This window comes from Limulus polyphemus, unplaced genomic scaffold (genome assembly GCF_000517525.1).
Source record: "Limulus polyphemus unplaced genomic scaffold, Limulus_polyphemus-2.1.2 Scaffold1968, whole genome shotgun sequence".
In the NCBI taxonomy this organism is placed as follows: domain Eukaryota; kingdom Metazoa; phylum Arthropoda; class Merostomata; order Xiphosura; family Limulidae; genus Limulus; species Limulus polyphemus.
The window spans coordinates 119,371-135,626 of NW_013667578.1; the positions used below are offsets into that span (position 1 = coordinate 119,371).

A 16,256-nucleotide genomic window follows, 5' to 3' on the forward strand; every position below is an offset into this window, starting at 1 on the left:
AATCAACGAGTATTTTGTAAAATACAGTCACATTACAATTATTATAAATTATATATGTATATAGATTATTTCTATTTTGAAATAAGTTCTTAAAGTTATTTTTGCTAAAACATAAAACAGTAAATAAAGAAGTAAAGCAAACAATTATCTCTTATAGTTACGACCATTGTACTCGGTTGCTACTCAGTGGCGTGCAGAGGTTCTATGATGCCCGGGGCCTTGGACCTAAGACCTTGAGGAAGGGCGGAAAGGGTTCTACTAATCGATTCGATGCGTTGGATGCTGTAACTTTTAACACATTTTATGTATCTTCACAATAAGCATTACAAGTCTTTTATAGACAAAAAATTAAAATTTTTAATTTGGTATGGAACATATGGATTCAAAGTGTTGACTGCTCCAAGTGTAAGGTGATTTTAATGTTAAGATTAAAATAATTTTTTCAGCTTAAAATTGTCAAATTTCATTTGCTTAATCTCTAAAACCTTCTAAATAAATTTCAAACATTTTTTTTTCCATAAAACTTTATCTTTCATATTATTTTCTCTACCATAACTCTATACAGGGATGGTCAAATTAACTGTCTGCATAACCACCATAAGATAAAATATCAAATGAATCAAATTACCTTTGTTTCTTTCTAGAGTGACTTCAATTTGCAACAGGAAACAAGACTTCTTTATCCTAAATGCTTAAAACTAGTAACAATATGGATTTGTTTCTACTTAAATTTTATTGTTTTATTGCTCTTTGAACCCTGTCTAACTAATAATCCCACCATACAAGTTCTAAGTCACCCAGGAAACATGAAGCTCATGTTACCATATCAAATTATGTAACACTCAAGCTACTGGTAAGCTACTCACAAGCATACCTTGTGGAAAATTTTTATTATTATTTTTCTTTATCTTACCTATTCAACCCTAATACGTTTCTAATTTTGAAATTTTAGTTACTTTTATAATAATAGTAAAGAATACACATGAAAAACAAGAACTATAATACTTACTTGGGTCTTGTCTTATAGTCCTTGTCTATAAAACTTAACCATACTTGTTTTTACACAAATGGTACAACTACACAAAATAATTTTTATTCTATTAGATAATGCACCAAAGAAAACAAAATAATAACACGTAAAAGGCAGATAACATCCTATAATTCATTATTTAATTTCCGTAGTGCATATTGGTGTATAGAAGACATATTAATACTAGAAATAAATGACTTATAACACCAAAATGTTGTATTTATTTAATTAGATACTCAATGTTTCACTTTACAGCTTCTTCAGGAGCATTCACTAAAACACAAACCAAAACTGTTCCTGAAGAAGCTGTAAAGTGAAACATTGAGTGTCTAATTACATAAATACAACATTTTGGTGTTATAAGGTCATTTATTTCCAGAAATAATAACCTATAATTATCATAATTCTTCTGACTTTCTAACTACGCGACAAGAGCCATTAAAAATTCAGCTAAGCTCATTGATGCATTTCACATGGGAATAAAGTTTGAACTGGAAGTGAAATAAACAATTCTTTGTACAGAAAACAATGTAATATGTCATTTGATAGATTAAAACTTTGGCTTTCTATTGGTTATAAAAAATATAGTATTAAGTGTCAGAGAGAACTATTGGCAATTTGTGAAAGAGGGGCATGGCAAAAGGGGGTGCCATTTTCTATTTTATAGCTCTATAATCAAATAAGATTGAATGCTATAAAAATTATGCTTTGACTAAGTAATAACAATATTATAATGAGTAATTTACATTAAATTCCATACTTCTCAAGGGGTTGTAAATAAATTAGAGAAAAGGGGATACCTATAGAGCAAATGTCACTATTACCATACTCAGGTGAGATTGAGGATTTATTAAAATATTTCCTTATAAAATTCAGAACTTACAACTTATATAGTATTAACATTTGATTTATTAACTATGTTTTTATACCAAGTATATTCATATACCATGATCATAATGTAGTTTAATTAAATTTTGAATGTAACTCTCTACAAAGTCATGATGTGCATTTTGACCTGCCTGTAGAAAAAAGGTTAAAACTACAAAAATATTCTTTGCTGACATACACCTGGTAAGAATACTGATATTTGGAAAGTTCAGTAAGCTAAGGCCTATGACAGCAAATTATTCCAATGGCACAAATCCTTTTTTATTGAATATGATGGAAAAATTAAACACCAAAAACTTCTTGCTTGCTGAAAACAAGCTATAATTATCAGATACAGATTTATGTCAACCAAATAATATTGTTGGCAAAATATCATGCTATTAAGCTTACAAGTGTAATGTTGTCACCATATTGAAAGGTGAGGTCATAGGGTATGACTTATAGTAGGAAGTTCATTACTTCAATTGCCAAAATAAAGTATCAAAATATACTGATGAATATCAAACAAGTTAAAAATGGGCAGATATATAAAATGTAGAGAAAAGAACAATAAAACCCATTAAATTTATGGGACTCTTTTATTGTTTTTCAATCAAATGCTACACAATAAAGTTTTGGAGATTTCATACCTAAAAAAATTATACAAATACTATACCAAATATTAGAAAATTTGTACCAACATTTCATGTGTGAATAGAGGATACTCTTCAGACTAGAAAGGGTTGACTGCAGTGTTTTGCAATTCAGCTGTTGAGCTGGAATCTTTGTCATCCTAACTGTTCACTTAGATTATGTCACCTCAACTGTTTAGCTGAAAAGTTTGTCATTTCAGTTACTGTCCTGAAAAATGTTTTTCATCATTTGGGTCAGAAAAATTTTCATTTTTAATTTGAAGTTGGAATGTATGTAATTTTATCAATTAGCCTGGAATGATTACAACTTAAGATGTTGAGCTGAAATACTTATTACTTTGGATGGTACGTTATAATGTTAATTACTTAATCATCCATGACAATTTTGTCTTTACAGTTTTTGAACTAGAACTTTCATAATCTCAGTTGCTAAGCTGAAATAATTGCATTATAATCTGTTGAGCTTTATTATTTATGATAATCTACAACTAAGTTGGTCTTTTTATATGAGTAAGTTTAAGTATTTGTAATCTAATACGTTTACCCAAATTTTTCTTAAGTTAGCTGTTCTGAGGGCATCATTGTGAACTCAGTTTTTTGTTTTTTTTTACATATTCAGCTTGAATAATTCCCACTTAACAGTTCAATTAGTTTTAAATCTTCATTATTGAATTGGAATGTTTACCTTTTCAAATTGAGTTATAATATCAAAGGTTATTTGTTTGTTTGTTTTGAATTTCACGCAAAGCTACTTCAGGGCTATCTGCGCTAGCTGTCCCTAATTTAGCAGTGAAAGACTAAAAGGAATGTAACTAGTCATCACCACCCATCGCAAACTCTCACACCAAGAAATAGTGGGATTGACCGTCACATTATAATGCCCCCATGGATGAAAGGGCAAGCATTTTTGGTGGGACAGGGATCAAGGGTTACTCAGGACTTTTGGTAACAGTATGCTTATCCACTTACCTTATTCATGGTCATCTCCTTGGCCTTCATCTAGACAGATTAAAAGCTCTGACCTTTTTGCTTCAATTCAGATGAAATGTGGTGATTTGCAAGTACTGATGGAACCTAAAGTTGATCCCTTCTTGAAGAATTACATTACAGGACTTTCCAAGGTAAAGTTCTCTTATCATATAATTACCAAAACATGCAAGGCACAAAATTTCAGCATTCCAAAGAAAAGGGGAGGGTATATGTAGTGTTGAATTATATAAGCAAAATAAGAAAAGACATAATATCAGCAAAGAAAAAAACAGACTATTCCATGATTAGCTAAAAGGCACACACTGAAGAAAGTTAAACTGCATGTTACCAGAAGTAACCTAAGAAAACAGCAAAACATTGCAAATAAAGTGGAAACCTCCTTTAGAACTGTAAACAAAGTAATTTAATGAACTTAGATATGCAGAAGTGAGATTATATAAGAGCCACATTTACAAGCTTTTCCAAAAGCACACAGCTGAATGAAAGACTGAATGCCAAAGCTGCATGAGTGGTATCAGGTAGTACGTCATCACATTGGATGAATTATATGTCTACTTAGATGCTTGTAAAGTATGAACAATTTATTTTGACCCTGTCTATGACACAAAATTTCATAAATTTTATGTTGTTTTTCCAAGAACTGGTTACAACTATAAAAGTTTAACATTTGAAGAATTGAGAAAGATACTGAGTTGAACTCTACATGGTATCAGGTTAACATACTAACATCAGTGTACGAAGAGGAAATACCATTTTTTGAACAGACTAGATGACAATAAGGTATGGCTCTAATGAGACACACACATACATAAATCTGAGCCAACATGGCAGTTTTTCTCAAGATGCAAATACAAACCAGAATTCATGCTACACCATCTGCAAAAATTAACATGAACTTGTGTCTTTGGGTTGCTCAAATAGAACATGGAATTTGTCATAGGTACATGATTGATGGACTTAGGAAAGCATAAAAAGAAGAGAGTAGCAACAAGGAACTGAGTGTTGCACAAATGACTCTTTTAGTGAAAACTGCTTCAGAGTAATAATTCATGCCAAGGGCTACCACATATTATCACAGATCTTGAACATCCATGTACTTCTCATCTCAAAAGCTATGCTATATTGTAATACAGAAGTAGTAGGATATTCTTTTGTGTGCAAAACTGTCAGAATTTAAAATATATTTCTTTTCACCAATTGTCAAAATAAAAGGCTTTTACTTATACTTCTTAATAGTGTGTGTGTGTGTGTGTGTGTGTGTGTGTGTGTGTGTGTGTATATATACATACTGTGTTGTTGTTGGACATACGATTCTTCAACAGATGCAGAGCTAGTCGGCACGTAACCAAAAAAGGGGGATTAGGATCTGGGTGCTAAAACCCACAACATCCCAGATCCCACTATTACTCACCGTCTATAGCTGGTTGTGGGTAAGATAGTTATACCTAAAAAAAAACCCATAAAAATAGAAATAAGGTATTAAACCAGCCTTGATTTCTGACAAAGTAATTAATGAAATTTAATATTAAATAATTTAAAGATTTTACTAATTTCATAATTATTATAACCATTCAACAGAAGTTTATCTTTTAACAATTCTACATTATATATAAAAAAAAAGAAAGTTTTTATTGCAGACTGTTACGTATCTTTTAATTTGAGAAATAATTATACCTTTTAAGATTGTATATAGTACCACACTATTTGGGGAAGGCAATCCTAGGATAGAAAATTTAAATTCTCTTCTTTTATAAAATATGTCCAACTGCACTTTATTTTCTGACAAATTAATGTCTAGATCTAAATAGTGTGCTATGAAACTATTGTTACATTCTAATTCAGGTTCGGGATAAATTTCAGATGGTCCAAACTCTGGATTATTGATTTTTATTAAATCGTCAATATAATGGAAGGTAAATACATATTTGTTAGGATTTGTTATTTTGTTCATAAATCTATTTTCATAAAAAATAAAGATACAAGTTAGCCATATCTTAAGAGAAATTAGCCCCCATAGGAATGCCTACTATCTGTTTAAATATTTTATCATTAAAGGTTATACAATTATCAAATACACAAAAATTCAGAAGGTGTTTACACTGTAAACTTGAAAATTTATATTTAGAAATAGCTATATTTTCAACCATAAATTCATCTATTCAGCCATTAGACTTTTATTAAATCTTTCAAATTTAATTTGGTATACAATGTAGTAAAATCATATGTCAGAACAGAAAAGGCTGAACTCGAAGAATTTAAAAATTCTAAGCATTCCAATACATGTGTATTGTTTTTTTATTATCCAGCATACATGTTTTGAAATACTTAGATTTTTGTTTTATTTCAGAAAATAGTAAATCCAAAATTTTATTTAATATGATAGCTATTGGTTTGGTGATGGTATTTACTGAAGTTCTAATAAATCAAAACTTAATTGGAGGTTTATGTAGTTTTGGAATTGCATATAAGAAAGGTAAACTTAAATATTTAGAATCAACAGGTATATTCCATTTTTTATAATTTTATGTAAGCTGTTAATAATTCTATTTTTATCTGAAGTAAACTCAGTAAAAGTTTTTGTTGTATTAATTTCATTTATTATAACCTGTGCATAAAATATTTTACATATAAATCCAAAGTTGCTATTAGTTTTATCAACTGGAGTAATCACAAATAGTTTTTGAATTTTTTTTATTTTTCTTTTAAAAATAGAAAAAGAATATCTATAGTATAATTAGATAAACTTAAATACTTTAACTTCTTTCTTATGTTATTCATAATAAATGTTTTCCATTCAAAGAAAATTCCTGGGGGTATAAATATTTTCACTAATTTTTTATAATATATTCATCAGTATTTTTTTTCTATATTTTGTATTATTTCATTCTTTGTAGTTTTTAAGATTCTAAATTTACTTCCTTTATTTAGAATGTTTATAAGAACAATATCTTTGATCACATTCAAATTATCAATAATATGCTTATGAAAAGAACCAGTAAATATATTATTATTACATTTACAAGGTAAATTATCAGTATTTCTGGATTAAGATTTTCAATCAATTGTTTATACGTAAAAATAAAAGGTCCTATCAGTTTATTGTATATAAAGCTAACAGATGGTTGCAATACTTTTATAGGAAATACTTTTTCCTGAACACTTTTATGTATGATTGACGGCAGAAAAAAGATCATTATACACTTTATGTTTAAAATCTATAAAAATATATGATTTTTCTAGGTTATCTTTTATAGTGTATTTATCATTAGGAATATATCCCAATTTAATCAAATCCAAAACAATATCTTTAATATGTACATTTTGAAATTCAAAGGTATATGCAGTGCCTGATACATATTTTATCTATTTTAAATTTAATTCAAAAATATTTTTAATAATAACTTTAACAATATTATTAGTGTTGGTATAAATAGAATCCAACTTCTTACAAAATGCTTTAAAATTAATCCATTTTACATATTTTTTACCTTTCCCTCATTTCCTAGTTTTTTTTATTGTAGACATCAATATAAAACAATCGTCGAATATAATTAGATTTATGTACAGATTCAGTAGTTTTATTTTGAAATTCCTGACTTAAACCATAAGGGTAAAGACTTTTCTCTTTTAATATAAAATACTCTTTCTTCCCTTTCTGTTAGAACGTCAACATTGTGAACTTTGCCTAAGATAGTAATTTTAGCATGACAAAAGTAATTTCTGTTAAAATGTTCTATGTCAATTGAGTGTGGGAAACCTTTTTTACTTTATGATCTTTGTATATGAATTCTCAGATCTAAAGGATTTGTAGTTTGACCTACATATTTAAGATTGCATATACCACATGTTAATAGGTATATTACATTGCTCACTTGTTCTTGCACCCAGATCCTAATCCCCCCTTTTTTTCAGTTACATGCTGACTAGCTCTGCATCTGTTGTTTCGATTATGTCTGATAGATGGAATATCCCAAATGCTTTTGGGAGCTATAACTGCAGACATTTTCACTTTAAAATAATACCTTTTGCACTTTTTTACAAATGGTATAATTTTACATTGTTATATTAGAACTTTGTTGGCATGTTCACTTACTTGTTGGCGTGTACATCTACATGTACAATAAATAAATTGTAAGTTAGATTATAATTTTGTCAGAGCTATACAGTGCTGAGCGATCGGCTGTATGCTTTTGATGTAATACAGTTTATTTGAAAAATTGTATACATATATATATATATTTATTCGGAAAAAGTTAAACGTATGTACTACAAATTCTTCACACTAGAGATTACAGGCATATCATAAACACTATTTATATAGTTCTCTTCTTCTTGTCAAAAGTCCACTTAGGCCTATTCAATTATTTTAGAATTTCAGTTGACAGGCCGAACTATCTTCTCTGTTACTATCTCACTACTATTCTGTGTATGATTCACTTACAACTGTGGCACGAGTTACTGTAATCTTTGGTCTTCTTTCTTCTGAAAATCCTCTATTCCTTTTGTCAATGTGCACTCAGGCTGATTCAATTACTTTAGAACCATGCTTTGATGGAATAAGTTATTTTTTCTTATCTCCTTTTCTACTGTAGTCTTACTCTAACATATTAAACATTAGGCCTATTATTTCTACAGCAGTTAACTTCATGCCAAACTGTAACTTTACTCTTTTTTGTTATTATCTGTCTGCTGTTTCCACTCGTCTCACACTATTTATACGTCTATCACTTAATTGTCTTCCCGCTTTTTATATTCTCGATGTCAATGTATTGCATGTGACAATCGATAGTCTCAACATCAAGGACTTATAAACACAACTTCTTACAATCGTCTCCATTTAACTCTTATTATAACCAAAAACTAAACAATAATAAAAAATTCACTCACAAAAATAAATAAATCAATAATATCTAAACTATATCATGACATATACCCCTCTTCAAGATAAAATATTTAGAATATTTCTTTCTTTACTATATACAAAGACTGTTCTTAGTTCATACACAAAATCTGCTCATACTGTCTGCTCCATCACTTGCAGTCCCTTTGATAGCTTCAATGCGGAACCCGTAGTTCTGAAGGTACAATGCCCACCTCATGATCCTTGCGTTGTCAATCTTCCACCTATGAATGTATGCAAATGGTTGATGGTCTGTCTGGATGGTGAACTCCTTCCCATATAGATAGTTCTGGAACTTCTGAATGGCAAATATGATGGCCAAACACTCTCGTTCAATAATGTTCTCACTATTTAACAGCTTTTTACTTATATATATATATATATGCTACTGGAAACAACCCAACTTCATGCTCTTGTAAGAGTACCACCCCAATTTCAATGTCTGAAACATCAGCCTGAACAATGAATGGTTTGCTGAAGTTTGGCATTCTAAAAATTAGAAAGCTTCCCAACATGTTCTTTAATTTCTGAAATGCCATTGGTGTGGTTGTTCCCACTTCACCTTGTTGGGCAAGCCTTTCTTGGTCAGATCAGTCAATGATGCAATAATGTCAACATAATTTGGGATGAATTTCCTGTAGTATCCCACTAACCCCAAGAAGGATTTGACTTGCTGCTTAGTCATTGGAGCTGGTGTATCTTGTATGCAGATTAACTTTTCCTTTTCTATGCCTATCTGTAAATCCCCCACTGTCCAACAAACTTCACCACAGAATATTCAATGTAGCACTTGGATGATCTGATGGTAAGGCCTGCTGCCCTCTATCACTGGAACAGCTGTCTAAGTCTCTTCAGATGGTCTTCCAGTCTTGCAATGTGTGTCAGAATGTCATCCACATAGTGCTCGATGTTTGTGGTGTTGTGCAGCATCCCCTTCATCATGCAGTTGAATGTGGCTGTTGAATTGACTAACCCAAATGGCATCCACTTAAATTGGTAACATCCATCTGGTGTCACAAATGCTGTCTTCTCTAGATCCCGTCTCCATCGGGATTTGCCTATAACCTTTACTGCGGTTGATCATTTAAAAGAACCTGGCCCCATATAGTTTGTCATGATAGATTCTGGGTTGCCCATAGTTTTGGAGTCAAACTTCATCATGAGGTTCAGCTTCTGGAAGTCTATGCAGAAACAGTTTGATCCATCCCTCTTCTTCACGATTACAACTGGTGAACAGTGGGCTGAATTTGAAGGCACAATGATTCCAGACTCTAAGATTGCCTCAACTTCCTGCTTTGTAAGCTCTCTCATTGCATAAAGCATCAGATAGGGTTTCACTTTGACTGGATACCTAGTTGTGGTCTCGATCTTGTGTTGCACAAGGTCTGTCTTTCCTGGCTTATCTGTGAAGATATCTGCATACTGGCACAGTAGGTTTGTAATGTTTTTTTTTACTTGCCAGTCAGTTTTTCACTTAGGTCTAGTAGGTCCTCATCCTCTAAGACAAAGTCACTTTCTTCTGGTTCTGCATCTATGATGGCCACACCTGCAACATCCATCTTCCATCTCTGTTTCAATAGCTGCACCCGTTAGGTCTTTTTCTCTCCCAAAATACTTCTTCAACAGATTGCTATGGTAAATCTTGGTTTTCCCATTCACATTCACCCTGTACTCCATTCTGTTAAGTAATTCTCATACTTTAAAAGGTCCTTTCCATTGCAGGGTTTGTTGTGGTCTGTGAGCAGCAGAACTAAGACCTTTTGTTCAACCTTGAAACGATGATCCTTGGCCTTGTTGTCATAGAAATGCTTCTAACTGCCTTGAGCTGCATAAAAACTTCGTCGAGCGAGTTGACAGGTCTCCTCCAGTCCATTTCTGAGGTCTAACACATACTGGTATGTGGTCCTTCCTTCTGACACTTCTTCTCCCATCCATAGCTCTTTCAATATTTGAATCGGACCTCGTACTGTTCTTCCATACAGTAATTCAAAGAGCTAATATCCTGCACTTGCTTGTGGGACTTCTCCAAATGCAAATAATACTGCCTGCAAGAACCAGTCCCAGTCATGTGGTCTCTCTTGGCACATTTTCTTTTGCATACTCTTTAAAGCTCCATTTACTCTCTCACAAAGTCCATTACATCTAGGATTGTACAGGGTGGTAAAGAGATGCCGAGTGCTGATGAGTCTGCACACTTCCTGCATCAGTTCTGAAGTAAACTGGGTTCCTCTGTCACTCAGGATTTCTCTCAGAAAGCCTACTCTGCAAAATATCTCCAGGAGGGCTTCTGCTACTCTCTCTCTGTCTCTATCTTCACCAGTTCTATTGCTTCTGGATAATGTGTTGCATAGTCAGCTACTGTCAGCACATACTAGTTGTCCTTGTCAGATACAGACACTAGTGGCCTGATCAAGTTCACTACTACACTAGCCAACCATCAGTTGTGCACTGATCAATAATGCTTTCTCATATTGAATCGGATGAGTAGTCTTGATTCTCTTTCTTCTGGCAGCAGCATCCATAGTGCCAGTCACTCTTTTCTTGTTTCTTATGACCACTGTCTTTGTAAGTAGCTCCAGCTGCTTTATGATGGTGATGGACTTCCACTCCTTTGGAATGTGTCTCATTTTACAACAAACATAGCATCTCTTCTCCCTCCTTTCTATTAACCTCCTGTCACCTTTGGTAAATACCTGCTTCTGGTCTGCCATTACTGGTTTCAAATTTAACTGGACATTCTTGAACTTGACAGTTATACTACCTCCATGGGCTTCCATATACTACTCTGGTAGCTTGATCATCTCGTCTACGTCGTTTGGTGCTCTTTCTCCTTTGGAAACAGTGACACATCAGTTGAATACGTGGTCATGAACTGTTCATGTACTAATAGGTCCACCAGTCCCTAAAAGCTATTTTTACACATGGTCGTGTCAGTCCATCTTGTAAAATATCACCACAGACATGTCACAAACTGAAATACAGTTTCTCCAATGTCTTGTTTGACTCCTCTGAACTTCTGATAAAAAACCTTCTTCAGTAAGTTCATATCGTTTCAGTAAAGCCACTTTTAATTTGTCGTAGTCCATGGCATCTTCTCATGTCATGTCTGCATATACTTGTAGGATTTTTCCTGAGAAGTTGGCTGAGACAAACTGCCTAGTTGTCTTTGTCCAAGTTCTGACTTTGGACGAATCTTTCATATCTCTCCAAGAAAGCATCCATGTCATCTTTATGTTCATTAAATTTGGGCAGCTTAGGTCAGCTAGCCCAGACTCCACTGTCATTCTTGGGCCCTTTTTCCTTTAGTTGGGTGAGTTTTGCTATCTCAATTTGTGCTCTTATTTTCTCTATTTCTAGCCTCTCCTTTCTCTCATTTTCTTCTTTCAGTTTTTCTTTCTCAATTTGTATTCTCATTCTCTCTATTTCTAGTTTCTCCTTTCTCTCATTTACTAATACTTCTTAATATATATATATATACATTGTGTTGTTGTTGGGCTTAAGATTCTTCTATAGTAGGTGTCTGTGAATGGTTGACGATAAATGCAATGATAAATGAACAGCACCCACTTCACTTGTTTTCAAAATAATATATATTCAGAACAAGTTAAATGTATATACAACAAATCTTCGCATTATAGAGATTATAGGCATATCATAGGAACTATTGATATAGTTCTCTTCCTCTTGTCAAAAGTCGACTTAGGCCTACTCAATTACTTTTAGAATTTCAGTTGACAAACTGAACTATCTTCTCTATTACTATCACACTAATATTCTGTGTGTGATTTACTTACAATTGTGGCACGAGTTACTGAAGCAAAGGGAAATTTTGAGGAAATTTCATCCATTGCTTCTGTGAATTTGAATAAAATAAAAGCAATTAACTAAGTTATATTAAAATGAAAACTTAAGAGATAGAAAGAGAATAAATAAGTCGAAGGACATATAACGAGTCAACAACTCGAAGGACATATAAAAAACTAAAGAGGACAAGGAGATGCCTGTATATTATAAAAAAATAAGCCTTGAGAGATAAGTAATCAAGAACGAGGCTAGAACTTAGTAAGTAATAGCACAGCACGTGCATAAACTTTGAAACAAGTATAGAAGTTAGTGGCCGAGGTCACAGTAAAGGCAGTTAACAACCTCATTAGTCATCACTGTTCTGCATACAAAATGCCAATGTACAAGGCCAAGATAGAGGATGTTGGCCTCGATTCTTTAGCACTGTAGAAGCTATAGAAAAGTTTATATTTTATCTGCTACACCCATGTACTGTAACTGATACTGCATCAAAGCACCGTGATGATTCCACAAGCAAGTAGGCAGCCGGTTAACAACAGTTTACCATGACCAATAGCTTGAGGGTTTTTGGGTGTGGTGCTGGACCAGTCCAAAACTTGCCTTCAAGCATCCAATAGGAGCACCGCACTACTTGTGGGTGATGCTGTGTCCTATTTGGATGCTCGCCAGGATACAGAGAAATTCTGCTATATAAGCCCATGTCTGGAGCTGAAAAATCAGATCTCCGGCAAGTTCTGAAAGTATACAGCTCTCCAGCCAGTTCTACAAGCCAGCATTATGCAGCTCAATAATCTTGACTCTGCAGCTAGGAAGGTTCCAACTCTCCAGTAAGTATCTCTTTCTCTAGATCAGCTTTTGTATAATATGTGTTTTCTATTAGACGTGTTATAAATGTTAATGGTTAAAGTAACGATTAAAGAGTTTAACTATTGAGTAATATGTCTAATGTAATAAAGAGTAATAAAAGATATTATAAATAGTATTGCTGGTCTGAGACTCATATTCTTTACTCTAACTGTAAACTCCTGGAGTTAGCGACTTGTGGCTCCACTCGTCCCGACAAATCCTCCAACAAATAAATAAGGTGTACAGGTTGGTTTTAATTGAAACTCCAACAATTAAGCTCACCTGAGCGCTAACCTGTTACATTACCATAATTGTTTGGTCTTCTTTCTTCTGAAGATCCTCTGTTCCTTTTGTCAAAGTGCACTCAGGCTGATTCAATTACTTTAGAACCATGCTTTGATTGAATAAATTATTTTTCTTATCTCTTTTTCTACTGTTAGTTTTACTCTAACATATTAAACATTAGGCCTATGTCAGTTGTTAGGCCTATCACTTCTACCATAGTTAACTTCACGCCAAACATTTCCTTGGAATGTAACCTTACTCTTTTTTACTATTACCTGTCTGCTGTTTCTGCTCATCTCACACTATTTATAAGTCTATCACTTAATCGTCTGCCCACCTTCTATATTCTCGATGTCAATGTATTGCACGCGACGTTCAATAGTCTCAACATCAATGACTTACAAACACAACTTCCTACAATCGTCTGCTTTTAACTCTTATTATAACTATAATAAAATATTCACTCACAAAAACAAATTATTCAATAATATTTAAACTACACAGTATTTTATATCATGACAAAGATAACAAGTAATAGGAGCAGGATGAATATGGTAATCCTCCTTCCTTAATGATCAACACCATGGAATATTAAAAAAAAAGAGATAAGATCACATGTTATCACCCACCTGGCCTCATATATCCACAGCCTTCCCACAGTGACAACCCGAGAATCTTCTTCATCCATCAAAGTGTAGTTTTCACCCAAAATGTGCACTTCTTGGTTAGCATGTAGAGTTCCACTCATCACCCGTCCAAAAATGTGAAAACTAGTAGCATCTTGGGTAGAGTACTGTTTGGTGGTGTGAACCATCAGTGGTCCCTTAGAAAGCAACAACACTTGGTTACTATTGAGTACTATTTGGTGGTCTAAACAATCAGTGGTCCCTTACAAAGTAACTGTACTGATTTAGTTTTGATAAACTATTTAATTATATCTAAACTACCAACTGGGTGCCTAAAATATATGTGATATTAAATACACCACAATTTTTCTAAACATTCCCTAAAAAATAAAGAGCTATTCTAGCCATTTTGCCAAAATAGTGAGATGATGGCATAAAAGCTCTTACAGAAGTTTTTAATTACTATTAATACTAAATATTGAAAGATGAAGTTATGATTATACAAAAAAATTCATAAAAGATGAGCTGGATTGTTAATAACCATCTCACTATTTATAGGTTAAAGTGTGCATATCACAACTTTTTACAGTTAAATCAAGCTCAAATGCAGAATGTTTGAAAGGGGGTTCTACTTTGTGAGATAAAAAGCCAACACATATTGTGCAAAGCATAATCAGCATACAAAGCATGATAATAGTTATAGGACATTGTTTGCTTTGTGCATATTATTATAGTCTTCTAAGTGCATATATGAAATTTAAAAATGTATTTAATGTACTGCTATTATCATTGCAAAATACAGGGTGAGATCACGAGAAACTGTATATGCAAGTGTGTATGATATGTGTATACAAGTTTAACAGTTGTTAAAATAAATGTTAACAGTGAATTCTGACTATCAGTATGTACCTTTGAGACACCCTGTAAATTTTTTCTCTATTGTCATAAAAGTAACTAAAATGTAAACATTGGGAAGTTATTAGATTAGATAACAACAACAACAAAAAAATAATAAAATTACTCCAAAGGATATTCTCACGAGTCGCTCAAACATTAAGTCATTAAATATAGTAAATTAAGATACATGTTCACCGTATGATTTATAGCTTGTATGGCAGGATTATTAATTGTATATGTTTCAAAGAGCAATAAAACAATAAAATCAAAGACAAACAGATGTAAACTATTATGAGCCTTAAGCTGTTTAGGATAAATAACTGTAATTGTTTGTTACAACATGCAATCATTCTATAAAAATAAAAATGGTAAATTAGATATATTTGTTATATGGTGGCTTCAAGGTTAGTCAAATGAGAAAATAACAGATAAAATACAGTTTTACTTTAAAAACTTTGGATATCTATATAAGAGGTTCTACAAGTTATGCAAATGAAATATGAAAACTTTAGGATGAAAAAAACCTTTTTATTATGAACATGAAAATCACCTTGCACTCAGTAAAGGCTTCAAAAATTTAAAGATAAATCTTCCACAAAAATACTTTATTAAAAAATCTAATTTTTTGTGTATAACAGACTTGTAATGTTGATTAAAACCTTGTCATATTTTGTGAAGACACACTTGACTTAGAAAATCCAACGTTATAGTGTGTATAGTTTCGTATTTACTTGGTGGTTACATAGCTGGTCAAACTGACCAAGCCTGTATATAGTTAAACTACAACTTATCAAAAGATATCATGACTTTCAGTTAAAACTAAAAATTTTAAAGATGATTAAACAAAATAACTTGTAAAAAGATATCCTGAATTAATATTAATACTAAAGATTTTAAAGATCAAGTCATGATTAAAGAAATTATTTTATCAAGATAGTATAACTTACTTTTAGTACTAATGATTTTGAAGATTAAATCACAATTATACAAAAGAAGAATTTGTAAAAGATGTTCTAGATCAATGTTTCCAAACATGTTCTATTCATAACTCTGGTGTTATGCAAGAACCTTTAAAAACTGTAAAAAATAAAAATACCACTTCTCAAATATGGGGAGGCAATCTTGGTGAGTTACCAAAAGCATTTCACTAGCCGACCTCAGCATTCACACACTGTTGACTCACCCTTGAATTATTTCTTTTGATTAACTTTTTTATTAATATAAATACTCTTTAGTGTTTATTAACAAATTACATGCCTTAAAGGCTCAGATGTCTGAGTGGGAGTATGCAGTATTTCACTAGCCTGAACTCAGCATTCACACACTATTGACTCACCCTTGAATTATTTCTTTTGATT

General features: G+C 32.4%; 1 protein-coding gene and 1 long non-coding RNA gene across 2 annotated transcripts in view; both read right to left on the bottom strand.

The window, feature by feature from the left end:
• Positions 1-16,256, bottom strand: part of LOC106465512 (116 kDa U5 small nuclear ribonucleoprotein component-like) — a 122,113-nt gene that overhangs the window by 22,522 nt on the left and 83,335 nt on the right. The window contains 1 exon segment of the mRNA XM_013925738.2: positions 14,005-14,198. Within this exon segment, the coding sequence (XP_013781192.1) occupies positions 14,005-14,198 (194 nt within the window).
• LOC111087291 lies at positions 105-6,954 on the bottom strand. Its single transcript, XR_002611999.1, has 3 exons — positions 6,943-6,954; positions 226-232; positions 105-179 (listed from the first exon to the last, which is right to left on the bottom strand). It is a non-coding gene; the product is annotated as an uncharacterized LOC111087291 (long non-coding RNA).